Source organism: Oncorhynchus nerka, linkage group LG20 (assembly GCF_034236695.1).
Source record: "Oncorhynchus nerka isolate Pitt River linkage group LG20, Oner_Uvic_2.0, whole genome shotgun sequence".
NCBI classification, from domain to species: domain Eukaryota; kingdom Metazoa; phylum Chordata; class Actinopteri; order Salmoniformes; family Salmonidae; genus Oncorhynchus; species Oncorhynchus nerka.
In genome coordinates, this window is record NC_088415.1 from 70,416,842 (window position 1) to 70,434,925 (window position 18,084).

An 18,084-nucleotide genomic window follows, 5' to 3' on the forward strand; every position below is an offset into this window, starting at 1 on the left:
TCTGTGAGTGCTCATCCATGCAGTAGTCTTAGTGTTGTTCTGTGAGTGCTCATCCATGCAGTAGTCTTAGTGTCGTTCTGTGAGTGCTCATCCATGCAGTAGTCTTAGTGTCGTTCTGTGAGTGCTCATCCATGCAGTAGTCTTAGTGTCGTTCTGTGAGTGCTCATGTGGGTGGCTAAAAAGCCCCTTTGAAAGTATCTTCTCCTAATTGCTCCTTGCTTCCTTGCAGGTGCCTAGCCAATCTGATTGTCGACATTCTCACCGTCTTTTAAACTCAAGATGTCAGTATAATGAGAAAAGAAGATACCAAAGTAATGACACTATCAACAAGGCTATGAGAATTCAGCTTTGAAAATTCAATCTACAGATCTTGACACGATTGATTACTTACTGCATATGGTAGGCCCTGGGCTGATCTTAATTAAGGGGCAATCAGCAGTTGTTACATCCATTTTTGGACTTCTAAATGAATGATATGTACCCATTGATTCCTGAAGAATATAACTTATGAGCTTAGTTCAACTGTGGTACCCCATCCGAATGCAAAACATAAGCCTGTTTTACTCCGATGTTTGTAAACAAAGTAAATGTAAACAAACACTCCATAGCTTAAAACCATGGTTGAAAACGGTCCTTTTGATTTACTTTGTTTACTTGCATCAATAGCTCTGTCTTTGAATTTGAGAGTGGTTACATTTCTCCAGCCCCATTTCCCCCCACTTTGTTATTGTTTTAACTGCTGATTGCTGCTTTAAGCATTACATCATTTCCGTAGTCGAGTCTTAGTTGATGCAGTCAATGGTTGAGCCTCTGATGTTGGTCCATGCACCGGTAAACCTTTAGCAAGATGTTGTACATCAGGTCAATGCTAAACTACTTTTGAGTATCACATCTTATTCCCAATACCAAATCAGTACACAATTAAAACTAGGTCAGTCGATGTTTAAAAGTAGACTAACATTCTTAGAGTATAGGCCAGTATTTAGTGTCAACGCCACACAGGCTATATTTACCTCTAACAGGATCACTTTATAGCAAAGTGCCAGCCAGATTACTGTCAGTAACAGGAGTGTTATCTGAAAAAGGCTCATCCTGTGTTGAGTGGGGCCTTTCACCCTTATCGTTTCGACCCAAACTGTGCTCTTTTGGCTCACTTTTCAGTTAGTTTGGTTCAGTATAATGTCAGCCTGCCTGTGTTACACACTGCTTATTACCAGACTAGTTGGAGTGGGGCAGGGCTAGCTAGCTATGCTCCTCCATCCCTGCAAAAGCAGGCTGGCACCAGATACAGGTAACTGCCAAAATAAAGGGAACCCCAACATAGTGTCTTAATAGGGCATTGGGCAACCATACTCTGCCAGAACAGATTCGATACACCTTGGCATACATTCTACAAGCGTCTGGAACTCTAATGGAGGCATGTGACAACATTCTTCCACGAGAAATTCCATCATTTGGTGTTTTGTTGATCCGGCACTGCTCCAGAATCTCCCTTAAGTGTTCAGTTGGGTTGAGATCTGATGACTGAAACGCACACACCCTTTAAACCCCTTATGCTCGTTTGAGACCCCTCTTTCAAATTGACTAAGATCTCTTCTACTAGTCATGGTAGCCAAAATAATGACCCTAAGCATGATGAGACGTTAAATGCTGAATTAACTCAGGAACCACACCTGCTTTACTTTGTATCCCTCAGTTACTCTAGTGTTTCCTTTATTTTGGGAGTTACATGTATGTTATTGGGCCAGATAGTGTTGATCCGTGCTGGAAAGGACCATGTGAAAATAAAATATTCTGAAAGTAAAGTTTGGGTCGGCACAATAGTGTGAAAGTGATGTTAGAATTAGAATCTAGTAATCCATGTCAATAAACATTAGATATGCAGCCAACACAGTATTTCCAACCTCAACATATTTCCATACTTGAGCACCATGGAAATGTCATACCATTTGTTTTTTACAGCATTACTACTATAATGTGCCATACATTTCTGTCCGGATCTGGGATGGTAATCAAATGGTATAAAAACTTGCCACGTTTTCTAGGGATGAGGACAAGACATTTTGACCTGCAAGCGATTTACAGTTTGACCAGCAGGATTAAGGGCCTAGGAAAAGTACTAGCCAACCAGGATATCGTTCTAGGAAAAACAGTTATTTTGAGTTCCATTGACTTGACATTATTCAGCCACTATCAGGTGTGATTATGTTATTGGCTATGAGATGACAGCATCATCAAATAAAATAAAATTGTATTTGTCACATGCGCTGAATACAACAGGCACCTTACAGTGAAATGCTTACTTACAGGCCCTTAACCAACAATCATGACATGGCCTGTACTGAACCCAGTGCTGCCATCATAACGGGCCCGATTCCGACTTAGGAAATGTACGCATTTTCTATGCTCGTCTTTCCTACGCTTCTCAGTAGTTGGTATTCAGACTTGCCTTATGCAGGTGCATAACAAGCTTTGCAGGCATGGTTCCATTGCACGCATACCTGTAATGAAAAAAACATTGAAAACCCTCCCACTTGCTGGCCAACAGATTTTCGCATGGAGTTTTCATTCAATACGGTTTTCAGTACATTTATCTTAAACCATCCCTTTAAATTTGGTGTCCCTTTAATTCTCATTTTGTTGACAGACTAGAATATATTGAGAGAACGGGTTTCATAGTGATCAATGAAAGAACGCCATCTAAATATATGAATTTTTGGCACCAATTGGTAGATTAAAATACTCCAATCTTGACTATTTAGGCACTTTTAATGATTAGGAAAGTATGTATGGTTTGGAGAGACTTTACACACAAAATATATTGATCAATCAAAAATACAGTGGTTTGATTCACCCTGAAAGTTGTAATATTTAAGTTCATCATCCATGAAATAAATATTAGGCGGAAAGAAAGTGTCAAATAAGATTTGAACAATGGTTCTATAAATCTCCCCTAATCCTCACTACTAATGGAACGGTATGACAATGGTCCAGTCGTCGTGAACCATGGCGTCAGGCTCCAGGTTTAACCTGCTGTGTGGTCAGAGTTCCATAATGATTCAAATAGGATTCATGTCCCAAATTATTGCACAACGTTAGTCTAATCTGATCCACTAATGCCAACAACCCTCAGGAACAACTACATAGACGTGACCGAGGAAAGAAAGGTCAACGGAATGGAATGATGCAAAATGTAAGCTACAAATGGAAGAAAACGAACACTAAAGTGACAGTTATAAATGTATGTGGATATTACTGATACAAAATCTAAAATAAAATGGAGAAAAGCCTGGATATATAATTCAAACATTCTAAAGCACATTAGGTTCAGCCCCAAGCCTACAGCTTGGGTCTCCAAATTTCATCCATGCAAATTGAGAGCACACAATAAATATTCGGAATAATGGCACAGCTATTATAGCCTACTTCACTGTGGAAAAGGGGCCGCAATACCTCATGTTGATGTGATTTTCAGTTTGTTTCCATATGACTGGTTTGACATTCGTCTCCAGTGATCATAAGGAAAAATAATCTAAAACAATTGCTATGTGTATTTACAAATGGATGACTCATTCACCTTGTTCTTAGCAATAGCTCGTCAATTAAAAAAATGCAGTGCATGGAGAATGCTTTTATTTATATTTGAAAAAAGTAGTTGCTTTTTCCACTTGAAACTGGCAGGTTCGCTTGACCTTATTCATGGTTTCCTTGCACATAAAAGTGTTGGAATTATGAGGGAATTAAATCAAGATTAGAATACAGTTTATCTGTAGACACCTCCACCACACCTCAATTTCTTAGATCTCCACCAAGAACTAATAGCGGGTGAATAGCATGTTATTCTCACGCTTAAATTTGTCAGAATACGCATAGAAAAAAGTGCATAAAAAATCAATTACGTTCCATTTACGCTTAACTCGGGTCGGAATCAGCCCCATGCAGAATAGGGAGAATTGGTTTGAAACGGGGCAGTGCCTTATTGGAAGGTCAAATTTCCACATCGTCAAAATCCAGATAAAGTGATTGACCAGAGTAGGCCTACGTTAAGAACTCAAATGTGAAGAAAGGGGTAACACACACATAATCACAAGTCATTTAGCAGTATTTAAAAATACATGTTTAACACAATGTTAATCCTCCCATGTAGGGATGTTGTTATATCACCAATGTCTCCCCAACAAACACACATGCAGTATAGGAAGAGGTGACTGAGCAAGGCTTAGTATCATGATACAACACAAGAGGAAGTATTTTATGCTATTATTCACCTCTATGGGGTTTTTCAAGTAGCCATTTATTAAGATGACCAATACACACTTGACCACTCAGGAACACACAGAAAAACAACATGAAGCATACAAAACAGCAACACAAGATTTACACAACTTGAAACTGCCTCTATATGCACTTATAAAAATAGAATATTTGCTTAAAATGAGTCAGCATAAACTCAACAGGTAAACACCAGCATCCAGTTTTGTATATTAAGTTACTAGAAGGTCACTTATAGAATCTTAGGATTTAATACACTCTCTGTAAGTTGGAAATCAAGTCTTAAACCTGGAACCGATAAGACAATGGTACACAGTGAAATGAAATAAAATAAGCTTTATTTACAAACATATCTCAACACACAGCCCCAAAGTGTCAAACTAGATCAAAAACTCATATTTAATTTAATTTTAGTGTCCTCACCCCCAGATTGAAATACTGACTTGATTGAACTAAAATGGTTTATGAATGATTGCCACTATGTTAAGTAAGAACAGGTGTAGCAAGAAATGTAGAGTAGAAATTATCCAAATTTCATGAGCAGTTACAATCTTGTAAATTCCTAATGCCAAACTCAGCAGATACTCTGCCTTTTAGGGTTCTCTCAAATGAAACTAAACACTAAAGCTACATCATATAAATATATGTCTAGCTAGGTTAATTAATAACCCCAGCCTGAGACAGGAGACCATCAAGCCAGTATATTGCTATTCAGGGAAGCCTGACACACTCATTAGCTCCTTTGTGGCCGGTCAGTGAACCGAAATCTATAAATCTGAATTAAAAAGTCCCTTGCTTTAAGCCCTGCTACAGAAAGACTAAATCACCCATTTCAATAGGAACTTTTCTTTCTTGCAAATAACAACCTCTCACCCACACACTGTAATACTAAACCCCTAAAAAGGGAAATCGAAACTAATAAATACAACCTACAAAAACTGATCCCAAAGTTCTTCAGCCTTGCTCCCTCTAAAGCAGAGCTTCAGTCATGTGTTCCAATGGGATTATCCCATAGAGCAGAGCTGAAAAGAGGCTTCCCGGGACTCTGCCTCCTCCTATTCAAACAGGTTAGGTACTGTAGCAGTCCATCCAGACCTAACGACAGTAACTCACACAAAGTCTTAAATAAATTAATTCACAAAATACTATTTTTTTCTTTCAAGATGTACAAAGATTAACCAATTTTTTCAAATCCAAGTTGGTTGGTTATCAGGGTCATTTTGCCTTTGTTTAATCTTTTTTGTAAAACAAACTTGTCAGTTCTCCGGCTACGCTTGTAAGCAGGGAGTGAAAGAAGACATTGCGAGAGGCGAGTGCTTGAGTCATGAATGTGAAGAGATGTCAGAAGGGAGGAGAGAGGCCTCACAGCTAGAGGCTGTTTTCTCAGGTCAGGTGATAACGGCTCCTAATCCTGGGAAGAGCTGCTGTGTGTGACTGTGGTGCTTCTGCCTGCCGCCTTGCGTTCATAGTTCACCAGTCTCTGTCCCACCAGGTACCTGAGAGAGAGAGGGAAAAAAAGACTTTCAGAAATACCATGCCATGAAAGGAGAGAGCCTACAGAGTGTAAATAGCACACCAGTATGCCAACAAGTATATCCTCAGGAGGCTTGGAGAAGTCATTTTATGATTTGTATTGGAAACTATGGTGCTCTACTGTCATAATGGAGACTAACACAGTAAGAGACATCCGGAAACCATTTTGTCAGGTCAGTATCGGCAATAAGTAACAACTGTGGTTGTGCTGAGCTTAAAATGTCAGAGTACTCACTTGTCATTCTTAATGTGCTCATAAAGGCGCTTAAATTGACGGATCTGGAAGGAGAGGATTCCCACCAGCATGACTACCATGACCAGTAACGGGTAGATTCTCCTCTGCACCAAATTCTGCATCTCCATGGTAACTCCTACAGAAAGAGCAATCAGAGGTTCAATGATAAATTTGCTCACTTTCCCTCACCAATAATATATATATTTATATCTCTCTGGCACACAACTATAACCAATAATTACACTTTCATTATCTGATAATTGCCTTACCTGGGGAATATTGAGCTACGATGGGGACGATGCCAGCAGAGATGACATAGGGCACACAGAGAGACACCAGTAGCACACAGATAACCGGAGCAGCCAGCTTACGAATGATGAAATGGAGATCAATGTTGCGAATTCCATTAGCGTACACCTAGAAGAGGGAACAACACTAGGAAGTCAATATAATTCCAAAACGTATTCATAATGAATCGGAGCTATATTATTAATGGCATCATACTACAGGTCTTCACACTAATTAGGGTAATAATCATAGCAAAACAGTCTTGTGGGAGCGACCTGTTCGATCACGGTTTTCAGCCACCACTGGGGACCCATCAGAGTAATGGCAGCAATAATTTTGGCATGGAGCACTCCGAGAGCCCAGTCCTGAAACAAAACGTCCCAACAAGAGCAGGTTAGTTTTAAACAGAGGTGTTGGCTGTTGTTGCCTCTTCTTCTGTTATCCGATTGCAGGAAGCTAAATACTTCATCATAAAAGTTTTAGGCGCAGTGTCAAATTAGCTGACTGACCGTTCACATCGCTCTGGTCAAACTATCACTTATTCTCCCTGACATGCTTGCCTACCTGACATTTTGTAAAACGCAAACACATTCTGACCGTTCTGATTGGTCACAGAAACCAGTGGGTTAGGCCAGAGTCAGCCAACATGATGACCTTATCAACTTTGATACTGATTGGTTAGAGATGATCCAATCGTTGATTAATTTGTTTTGTACAACGCCCCTCATTTTGACGTCAGCAGAAATCTATTCTAGGAAGGCAGTTTTAGACAATGTATGGAGTGATCATAGAGCAGCGGAATTAAATTCAGGATGAGTCATTAGGCAAGTGTAACATTTTAAGATTACCATTTCAATCCAATGTAAAGCTATATGGTAATTGGTGTTAGATGGATGGCCCTTACAGTACCTGCCAGGGGTAGAAGAGTGGTGTCTGGTCCAATGGCACCCTGAGAGGAGCTACTATGACCAGCTCAAATAGCAGGCCCAGCAGCAGAGGGATGGCTCCAACCAGCAGCACAGCAACGACCACCGTCTTCAGGATCTACAGTACAAAACGTATAGAAAACAGAGGGCTAGAAACACACAACACAGATACAAGTAGGTATCACTACACTGACGGACTTCAGATTGCATTCGGAGTCTTCCTATATAGAGGACATGAATGACCTAGAACCACTCAATCACACAGAGATGAGCCACTGCCTCCCGGGTGGCGCAGTGGTCTAGGGCTGTGCCACCAGAGACTCTGGGTTCGCGCCCAGGCTCTGCGGCAGCCGGCCGCGACCGGGAGGCCCATGGGGCAACGCACAATTGGCCTAGCGTCGTCCGGGTTAGGGAGGGTTTGGCCGGTAGGGATATCCTTGTCTCATCGCACACCAGCGACTCCCGTGGCGGGCCGGGCGCAGTGTGCGCTAACCAGGTCGCCAGGTGTACGGTGTTTCCTCCGACACATTGGTGCGGCTGGCTTCCGGGTTGGATACGCGCTGTGTTAAGAAGCAGTGCGGCTTGGTTGGGTTGTGTTTCAGAGGACGCATGGATTTCGACCTTCGTCTCTCCCGAGCCTGTACGGGAGTTGTAGCGATGAGACAAGATAGTAACTACTAACAATTGGATACTACGAAATTGGGGAGAAAAAGGGATTTTTTTTTTTTTAAATAAAAAAAATAATAAAAAAGAGATGAGCCACTGCAAACAAACAAAACACAGCATAATAAAAAAGCATAACCCCAAAACATACCGTATTGAAACCACTCGTGTATGTCTTATAAGTGTCTATATTGCCATATATTTTGCAGAATAAAATCACATGCTTATTCTAATTCAGTTGCTGTTTGCATTACAAGTATGAGGGGGAAAAACAATAAGAATGAGTTTGAAGAAGAGGAGTTCAAGTGTGTGTTGGCGGTGGGTGTTGATAGTCATTACCGTGTTGCAGAGCATTACCATGAGGGTCCACTCCTGGACCTTGAGCAGAATGACCCTCCTGCCCTGGGGCATCCAGGCCAGCAGTACGGTGATGGCCCTGATGGACAGCCAGCACACGTATAAGCCGCACGCTGCCGTGTACAGCTCGTGGATCTTTGCGCTACCAGTCCAGAGAGACATCAGGTACCGGCCGGCGAATACTGTAGCAGGCGGCGGAGACAGGGGGTGAGACAGCGAGAGTAAGAGAGGGTGACAGTAGGTAAATGTGGAAGAAAGTGGAGTGGGACGGTGCAATTACATTGAGTGAGTTGAGTGGACTATACAGTGAATTCACCTGGCAACGTGAGGCACACCAGACTGGCCACCAGCAGTGTCACACACATGAACACAATCAGCAGCACAATCTAGAAAAACAAGAATGAATACACATGAATAGACCACATTGAATTTTATTTGAATGCTCTGTGACAAAGATGGCTTAGAGAAAACAAGTGTCAGGTCTAATGAATAGCTAGGCAGGCTACCTCCTACCAGGTGAATCATATTATCATTACTATATGCAAGTTATAGTCATGACTCACCCTGAAGCTGAATTTAATGGGTTGGTGGTAGGGCTGGAAGCCGACAGGACCTCCCTGCTGTAGGATAGCCTGGTGGGCAGCGTGCAGCCCATCAGGGATGGCGTTGTTATTCCTCCCCTGCAGATTGTTGTTGGCCTGCTGGTCTGCATCATCGTCATTCTCCTCCTGGTCACCCAACAGGTACGAGTGGAGGTCTCTGTGGCACAGACAGCACCGTTAACATGGGGTTCAAAGTCTTCTAACTGACTGAGGTGAGGATATAGCGCATCTCTGGGGTTTAACCCTGGTTTTATGGGAGAACAGCCGACATGAACTACACTATATATATAAAAAAGTACGTGGACACCTCTTCAAATTAGTGGATTCGGCAATTTCAGCCACACCTGTTGCTGACAGGTGTATAAAAATGGAGCACACAGTCATGCAATCTCGATAGACAAACATTGGCAGTAGAATGGCCTTACTGTGGAGCTCAGTGACTTCCAACGTGGCACCGTCATAGGATATGGAGCTTCATGAAATGGGTTTCCATGGCCGAGCAGCCGCACACAAGCCTAAGATCACCATGCGCAATGCCAAACGTCGGCTGGAGTTGTGTAAAGCTCGCCGCCATTGGACTCTGGAGCAGTGGAAACGCGTTCTCTGGAGTGATGAATCGCGCTTCATCATCTGGCAGTCAAGACAAATCTGGGTTTGGCGAATGCCAGGAGAACGCTACCTGCCCCAATGCATAGTGCCAACTGTCAAGTTTGGTGGAGGATAAATAATGGTCTTGGGCTGTTTTTCATGGTTCGGGCTAGGCCACTTAATTCCAGTGAAGGGAAATCTTAATGCTACAGTATACAATGACTTTCTTGACGATTATGTTCTTCCAACTTTGTGGCAACAGTTTGGGGAAGGCCCTTTCCTGTTTCAGCATGACAATGCCCTAGTGAACAAAGCGAGTTCGATACAGAAATGGTTTGTCGAGATCAGTGAGGAAGAACTTGACTGGCCTGCACAGAGCCCTTACCTCAACCCCATTGAACACCTTTGGGATGAATTGGAACGCTGACTGCGAGCCAGACCTAATCGCCCAAAATCAGTGCCCGAACTCACGAATGCTGGTGGCTAAATGGAAGCAAGTCCCTGCAGCAATGTTCCAACATCTAGTGGAAAGCCTTCCCAGTTATAGCAGCAAAAGGGGGACCAACTCCATATTAATGTCCATGATTTTTTAATGAGATTCGACAAGCAGGTGTCCACATACTTTTGGTCATGCAGTGTATATCCCAGTAAAATAATGGATTCCAATATAAATGATAGAGCCCAAGAACACTCACATACTAACAGAGAGTTGGTTTGTTGTTGTTTGTGTGTGACACTCACAGCAGATATCCAGCGGTGATGGTCCAGGCTCTGACCAGGCCTTTGAGCCACTGGCGTGTGTGACCTTGTTCCAGCAGCGCAGGCAGAACCACCTGAAGTAGCAGCAGCTCCAGAGAGAGCTCACTGACTGGAGCATCACTGGGAAACGGAGACAGACAGAGACATTATCATCATCCATAACTGAGTACATTACAGAGATATTTGTTAGTTACTGACGAGGCATTTATTCATTACTAAACATGCATTGGTTATTGATGTTGTAGCGTGGCATAATCCGGCCAATGACTTATCTTCCGGTAATTGCAACACGGTCGACTTCGGCCGTAACAGCTTCATGACATTACTAGGAGCCTATGGCTTAAGTCAAGTCATTCCATTGTTATTCCTGGCTTTAAAAAAATTATTTGACCTTTATTTAACTAGGCAAGTCAGTTAAGAACAAATTCTTATTTTCAATGATGGCCTCCCGGGGAACAGTGGGTTAACTGCCTTGTTCAGGAGCAGAATGACAGATTTTTACCTTGTCAGCTCGGGGATTCGATCTTGCAACCTTTCGGTTACTAGTCCAGCACTCTAACCACTAGGCTACCTACCGCCCCACTTACCTGTACAGCATGACATTGTAGGGGAGGAAGGCTGGGAGGATGAATTTGATCGTCCTTATGGGAAGCCACAACATTAGTAAAACTATGGAGCCAAACACCACCTGCAGAGAAAGACCAGAAACCCAGTGTTACTGGCACTGTATATCCTGTCCAGGCACCCATAGCTATGACATTGTTCATTAGATAGGAATAAGTGGGTTGCAACTCACCACTGATAAAATTAATCTTCTGAGATGTCTGTATATTGGCAGGTGAATCATTTCTTGGACAGGATTAAAATCAGGATCGTTCAGGTTTCTGAGAAACCATAAAACACCAGGTCTCAGCACCTAGAGCGACAATTAGAAACAGATCTAATTGGGATACATAACTCAGCAGCAGAAATCTCTTGACATAGGTTTATGGCACCTCAAATGACAGATATGAAGGTATGAGAGAGAATACCATCTCACCTCTCGCAGTAAGAGGATGAACGAGGCAAAGTAGAAGACGTAGACCATCCCTACAAGCCAGTGGAGGAACATGGTGGTGCCGGGAGCAGACTCAAAACTCAGCTCTCTGTCCTTCAGAGAGGCATCAAACATCTCCTGCAACAACATTTGGCTTTTTAATAAAAGGAAATGGAGGTATCAATTATTATTTTGAAAGGACGAATCATTAAAGCAGAAGAACATGGTCGGCTTACCAGTGAGCAGATGTCGAGCCACCAGCCACAGATGACAGGGAACACACCGATCTCCACGACTACCAGCAGGGATACCTGGTTAATCATAATATCAATATGTATTATAACTGGTGTTTATTTCAAATGGCAATAGAAGGCAAATTGTTAGTTTATATTGTAATCTAGACTGAGAATACACTGTATGCAAGATAATCACAATATGCTGTATGTATATACTTCTGAGCCCATATACCATATGCATTCCCAATCAAGGACAAAATCATTATCATAATGTTCAGTACCTTGACAACAATGTAGCACACTCCTAAAAGGTGTCTGGATCTTTGGAATCTCACCAACGCTGCCAATCCCTGGGATTTTCATTAAGGAAAAAACACATGCAATACATCACAGGTACTACATGTCTACAAGAGACTAAAACTAGGCTATAACACAGTTTTGTAACAGATACCAGAGGATACATGGCACAGTATTAATGTCATGGCCAGGAAGATATAGCCTACGATGGTGGTGATGAGGCCTTCGAAGTGGGAGGCCTGCACCTGCAACAGGAAATTACATGATTAAAATAATCTTCTTTCTGACACTGCAAAGCAGCTCAACAATGTATGGACAATGTATGGAGCGAGTCATTCAGATTCCCAAAAAAAAATCATAAAATCTATTCATACAGATTTCAAATATAATCTCTCTAGTTACACGCAGGAGAAAGGCCTTAAAATCAATGTAATTTACACTAAGCTGGTACTTACATTATTTTCAAAGCCAAGACCCACAACTGAGAAATGTCCAATATGATACGGACAAAAAGCTGAAAAGAAATGTTAGTCACTGTTATAATATTCATTTAGATTGCCATTTTGGTAAAAAAAAAAAAAAAGATGTATCTCTTAACATAAGTTTAATGACACGCACCGAACACCAAAATGAAGAGTGTGTTTAGTGAGACCACCCAGAAGACATGCTCCTGATGAAGAAAGAGGGACAACATATTTACACCAACCTGAAGATTTTCTCAAAAGAGTACGACATTTCATCAAACATGGGGAATGAGCAGCTTACCAGGAAAACCAAGGAGCCATCAAGACCGAGCATCTGTGAATAAAAAAACAGAATGTTCAATTTCACTTCACATTTCTTATACACAACAATGACCAATGGGTATAACACACAAATTGGCATGAGGGAATTCTAATTCAAACTCACCCTCTCCCATGTTAGCTCCTCTGCTGCCCGGTCCCATTCCAGGGCATTCCAATTCATGTCATCTACAAAGAGACAAAAGCAGAACCGCACTTATTGACACCTCAAATTAACACTTTGTCAAACAAGCAGTCCAGATATCGCCTACAGATTAATGTCTATGATGACAAAATATACATTGATATAAAGATGTTGTAAAATGCAAAGCCACCATCCTAAATTAACCTTTGAAATAAGGCTGCATTAGGTTAACATCTTGAACCTTTATAGCCTGAGAGCCAGTCTATAAATGCCATTATACCAAATGGTGCAACAGATCTGGGTTCAGGCTAGAACCTTTCCATTTGAAGGTTCATACCTTGTGCACCATTGTTGGCGTCCCCTACATCCTCAGCCCCAGCCTCGTCCTCCAGCTCCATGTCCTCTGCCGGGTCCACCTGGATGTCAGGGACCTCAGCCGCTGGACCATTGTCCGCCAGGGGCTCAGCAGCAGCAGGAGCAGGCTGGTTCTCACCCGCCCCCTGCCCAGGACCCTGCTGTTGGGGAAGAGACATGGGTCACAAAGGTGGGCGCGGTAGCTCCAGAACATTAGAAGAGGCTATCTCTGGTTAAGGAAGAGTGTATTGAGCGCTCTTTAAGACTCAACTTAGAAATGACTATTTGCAGTGAAGAAATGCTATAGTTAACACATAATTATGTTCACCCAAAGAGTGACTTTGACTTGAATTTGTAGTGGGATTTTTGGTTACCTCATTAAGTTGTGGAGCTGGTGCATGTTGTGGCTGCTGCTGCTGATTCTGCTCCAGCCACTGGGGGGCGCCACCATGAACAATCTGCTCCCGCAGCCACACCAGACTGATGAAGGCGCAGAGTGTACACGTCACCACAAAACAACCCTGCAAGCAGTCCGCCATCAAGTTCTCTCTGTGGATGAAGGGACATTACAATTGTCTCATGGTGAGTCAGAATGTTATTGGCTAAATGACTAGACAACATTTGTTTAATGTTTTTACAGGGTATTGTTTTGTACAGGTTCAGGAGAAAAAAATAATGACCATCTTACGTAGAAAGCATATCTAATGGCAGGGTAAGGAGTGAGCTCACAGAGCCGGTAAACAGACACTTGTAGATGCGACCTGCGGGAATAAGACCGTCAACACACACTGACATATTCAACAAGGCCAACAATGGATAGCTTACTGAACAACATGTACCACTAGACTGTGTTTTCGAACATTTGTACTTACATGCTGTGAGAGGAACGACTCCCAGCCAAGCAAAGGCAACTAGTGTGTAGTGAAACCAGTATCTAATAGCTGTGCCTACACTTGTCACCAGCCCCGCAAATATGTCCTGAACAGGCAGTCGGGAAGGCATGTCTGGAGAATAGACTGGAAAAAACAGAGGAAAGAAAGTATCAAAACAGGATATTTCTTTTTCACATCCTCAAATTCCAATCTTCCTTTACTGGTCCTAATTGGGTCCATTCAGAACTAAGAAAAGCTTGCATTGGATCATAATAGTTGTCTGGTCAGAAATGTGGCAAAGTATTTTCTATTGGTATCATGACAGACTATGCTTGTCCTTTAGACAATTTAATCATCTGAGAAAACTACAATTTAAATCTCTCACTAAATGAATGAGGATGGCAGACGGACTCCGGTAAGAGAAATATAGATTAGATTGAGCAACACTAGACTAATGGATTAGTATAGACAAGGCCATGCGTGTGTCCCCTAGGCCTGTCTTGAATGATAACTAGTCAGGGCAGCTCACAGTCTTACTCAAATGAGAATAAGTAATACTTCCTGATGCTGATCAAGACTGCATATGCACTTCAAAATAAAATACTTCAAAAAATAAGTTAAGAGGTCAGTCATTGGATGATGATATTGGACTGCAATCCCTCTGTCAAAACAGGCAAATGACCCTATGAGGTAGGTTAGGCCTATACGTTAGTCACGTTGTTGGAACCCCATATAACTTAAGTAAATGCTGCATTGAATAATATGTTAAAGTGAATAGGTATATAGAAGGAAATTAAATTGAATGACTTACTTGGTGTAAAAGCAAATCTGTGTTTGCATAACTCACAGTATTCTTTTCTGCTGTGTTTTAGCCATTGTACCAAGCTGTGAAAATACATATGGATTATGTAAGTGTGGTGTCACATGTGCAGCAATATAAAAGATCAATTTCAGTTGCTTAAGGACAGTCCATCTAGCTAGATGTAGCACAGAGAGCGATCTAGTAGCAGAGCCCATCTCTGGCTAACAGATCACATTTTCATGGCAACTTGTCAAACCCTGGCTTCCCATTACACCGTTCCCATAGTAATACTTGGCTCTGCTCCTCTCTGTTGAATGTATCATGCTCTGGCAAGAACCCAGTCTGTCTCTAAAGAAATGCCACTGGCCCTGTGTTTGAGTATACAACCAACCAGCAACACATACCATTCTTGATGGATGAATTTTATACTTCCTGTGCAAACACAGGGGTGATATAGTGGCTTGTCCTGGGTTCCTTCAGACCGGCAGACCCGGCATATATCCCCTGCAGAAGACAAGGACATGAATCAGACAAAATCGAGAACAGGGTTCATGAAATTCAGATTCAAATTCAGAGGCTTTGTTTTGATAAACCATCATGTGCAACTTGCATGAAAACAGAGCTAGCAGATCTTTCAGTGATCTCAAGACTCTTTTTGTCAGGACCTTTCATTTGTAAATACTCTGGGGCTTTTGATTAACTTTACAAGAGAGCAACGAATCATTTCCATGCATTACCTGTCACTGATCAAGTGATTGGCAGCACTAATGGGTGGCACATACTGGGTGGGTTGGCAAACAGGTACATTCTATATTATTGTTGTTATGTTAGCTACGTTGATTAGTTAACTAGCTAGAACTGGAGGACGGATATATCACACGTCTATTGAATTGAAATGTAATCAACAACGCGAAGAAGTGCAGAGAAGTCAGTAAGCTAGCTATTAACTAGCAGTGATAAAGGTGGGTTATACTTCATCTTGGACTTAGTGGTGAGTGCATGTAACTTAGCTAAAGCTAGCTAACGTTAGCTAGTGATGCTAGCTACTTCATGCAGGTTGTAGCTTCGGTAGAAAAAAACGGTTAGTCAATTTGCGACAAAACAGATTCCTAGAGGCGCAATCAAATGTGTGTCACAACAGGAGGTTAACTAATTCTGTAACGTAAATTTGTTAACAAGATGGGTTGATGAGGTTGCTAGCTACCTTCCTCGGCGGTGTCCATCTTGAATGCTGACGCACACTGTCCTCTTTTCAGTCAACACACAACACCGTCTGGCTAGTTGGTGAAAAGCCTAGCAGCCAGCGAACTAAAAAAAAACATCTCAGAATGATGTTCGATTCGATGACTGGTTACAATGTAACTTCACTATTTGATTCCCCGTGGGGATACAATGTAGCAATTTTATCAGGCACTCCGGGGGCTAGGCTAGCTACGGTAAAAACTGCTATGCACAGCAACTATCAACATGCTGACGGTATTGAGTTACCGTACAAGAGTAAGCTGCGCACTTTTATATTTTAACAAATTAACATTAAACAAATACGTTTTAAAACTTTAATTCCATATTCAGTCAAATTAAATGAATTGTGTTAGGTAGTAAGGAATGCAAGATGGGGAATTTGCTTAAATTATCACAATTTTTTATTACTGACTCTCACACATTTGATAACATCCTGGGAATGATTTTCAAAGCAACAAATCCCTGAGGCATTCAGGGATGAACACAATTGGTAGTGTCATCATTGCCCAGGGGCTGATGTGGAGTTACAAAATGTCCCTGATGTGTTCCTCTTTCCTGTTTTGAACGACTCTGCATCGTATACCCACACAGTGTCTATTCCTTCTCCAGCGGTGCCATCGGGTGCCCAGGTGGGAAAAGGGAAACGGCAGGCCACCACTTTAGCTGTGCTCTGTAGTTCTGTCTGCAGTTTGCCCTCCAACTTATCCATCTGTGAAGTAATACAATCAATCATCATATTGAGGCTAATATTGTTGATGTAGTGCTATATGTGGTGGCATTTACAAAATAAAAAGCTACCATTATTTTGTCAAGTCTAGCAGATAAATAAGAGTTAAACTCACCATCTGAGGTACTCCAAATATGACAACATTCGAGTACTGATTAAAGCTGACCTGAGAACCAGGGAATACACATACATTAAAAGAAAGACCCAACATTTAGTCCCCCCTGTAATGGGTATTAGGCTACTACATAAATGTTATTTTGGATGAAGAATAATTTGTAAACGATCACTGGTGGATTGACTAACCTTCCATAAATCTGAAATGTGGAAGGAAGTAGAATGATGAACACCCGCTCTCCAAGCTCTGTAACGGGAGTACCACACCAACCATGGATTCAACTCAAATCCAACAGCTCGAAATCCTTTCTTTGCAGCTGCTATCACCTGCAGAAATTAAATACGTGCTTAAATCAAAAGTGCCAGTGATAGGAGCAACATAATACTACACATGTCCAGCCTAACAGTCTTCTGGGATGCTAATAGGCTACAACTAAATTCCCTCTAATGCAATTTGTAACTTTAATTTCCTGTCAAGAGTGCAACCCCTGCAAATTGCACAAACCCACGTTTCTAACTTAACAATCAAAAGTGAAGTCACAATCACAAATTCAGACAATGGCTGGTCGTCTTCTGATCAGACTACTAAGTGTACTTACTATTCTTCCATCCCCACTTCCGATGTCCACGAGGGATCCAGATCTCGCCTGCAGCACTTTCAGGACATTTTCCACCTGTGCTGTAGTTGCGGGAACATAAGGTAGGCACACCTTTCTCAAAGCAGGTGCAACAAATGGACCTGCAACAGCGTAAAGGGCAACCAATGACCCCCCGACAATTCCAGTTGCGATCAGTCCTAAACGTTTTTTGAAGCCGGTGTCTTTAGCATTAACGTTACATTGTATCGCCTCAGTTTCCAGTAGGCTTTGTTCTGCCATGATTACTTTGAATCAATGAATGAGCGCGAGCTGCTGGAAACCTCTTCTCCCACTGTTAGCTAGCTACTCATCCAAGGACATTTATTGATAGTTACGTCATTCAAGAACATATAGAAATTACGAGACTAGCCAACAGAAGTACACTTAAACATGTGGGACGTAACTAAATAGCAAACTGACATGACATTTGAATGTCAGAAAAGGTGAAAATACTTTATTAGAATCGAAACCTCGCTCTGGACCAAGGTGTGCTGCAGCTTTTTGTCCGACTTGATGTGAAATACAGTTTCGGTAGTTCCTAGTTCCACTCGTTCATCATGCTTTTTACATTTACATTACATTTAAGTCATTTAGCAGACGCTCTTATCCAGAGCGA

General features: G+C 41.9%; 2 protein-coding genes across 5 annotated transcripts; both read right to left on the reverse strand.

The window, feature by feature from the left end:
- Positions 1–4,273: 4,273 nt before the first annotated feature.
- On the reverse strand, positions 4,274–16,227 carry LOC115103046 (E3 ubiquitin-protein ligase MARCHF6-like). 4 transcript variants are annotated; one of them, XM_029623638.2, is made up of 26 exons: positions 15,952–16,227; positions 15,152–15,251; positions 14,757–14,830; positions 13,946–14,089; positions 13,762–13,834; positions 13,448–13,622; positions 13,057–13,231; positions 12,702–12,763; positions 12,558–12,590; positions 12,411–12,462; positions 12,248–12,306; positions 11,957–12,037; positions 11,777–11,845; positions 11,496–11,570; positions 11,263–11,397; positions 11,020–11,139; positions 10,811–10,911; positions 10,206–10,343; positions 8,838–9,033; positions 8,591–8,660; positions 8,275–8,456; positions 7,238–7,372; positions 6,604–6,693; positions 6,310–6,457; positions 6,041–6,176; positions 4,274–5,768 (listed from the first exon to the last, which is right to left on the reverse strand). In XM_029623638.2, exons 1-26 carry the CDS (start codon positions 15,968–15,970, stop codon positions 5,678–5,680), a joined length of 2,733 nt encoding a protein of 910 aa, XP_029479498.1. In that variant the 5' UTR covers positions 15,971–16,227; the 3' UTR covers positions 4,274–5,677. The 4 variants fall into 4 exon arrangements, with proteins under 4 accessions (XP_029479498.1, XP_029479496.1, XP_029479497.1 ...); XM_029623636.2 differs by having other exon boundaries at positions 8,257–8,456; XM_029623637.2 differs by having other exon boundaries at positions 13,057–13,234.
- Positions 16,228–16,367: 140 nt separating this feature from the next.
- Positions 16,368–17,951, reverse strand: atpsckmt (fATP synthase c subunit lysine N-methyltransferase). The gene is made up of 4 exons (XM_029623640.2): positions 17,430–17,951; positions 17,020–17,157; positions 16,832–16,882; positions 16,368–16,698 (listed from the first exon to the last, which is right to left on the reverse strand). Exons 1-4 carry the CDS (start codon positions 17,706–17,708, stop codon positions 16,489–16,491), a joined length of 678 nt encoding a protein of 225 aa, XP_029479500.1. The 5' UTR covers positions 17,709–17,951; the 3' UTR covers positions 16,368–16,488.
- Positions 17,952–18,084: the final 133 nt, after the last annotated feature.

Coding starts and splice junctions, on each gene's coding strand:
- LOC115103046 (XM_029623635.2), bottom strand. Junction 13,835..13,945: donor AGTCGTTCCTCTCACAGCAT/GTAAGTACAAAT, acceptor TTATTCCCGCAG/GTCGCATCTACAAGTGTCTG. Junction 11,398..11,495: donor GGCTCGACATCTGCTCACTG/GTAAGCCGACCA, acceptor ATGTTGTTGCAG/GAGATGTTTGATGCCTCTCT.
- atpsckmt (XM_029623640.2), bottom strand. CDS start 17,708: ATGGCAGAACAAAGCCTACTGGAAACTGAGGCGATACAATGTAACGTT. Junction 17,158..17,429: donor GAAGTGGGGATGGAAGAATA/GTAAGTACACTT, acceptor TAATTTCTGCAG/GTGATAGCAGCTGCAAAGAA. Junction 16,699..16,831: donor TATTTGGAGTACCTCAGATG/GTGAGTTTAACT, acceptor ATTACTTCACAG/ATGGATAAGTTGGAGGGCAA.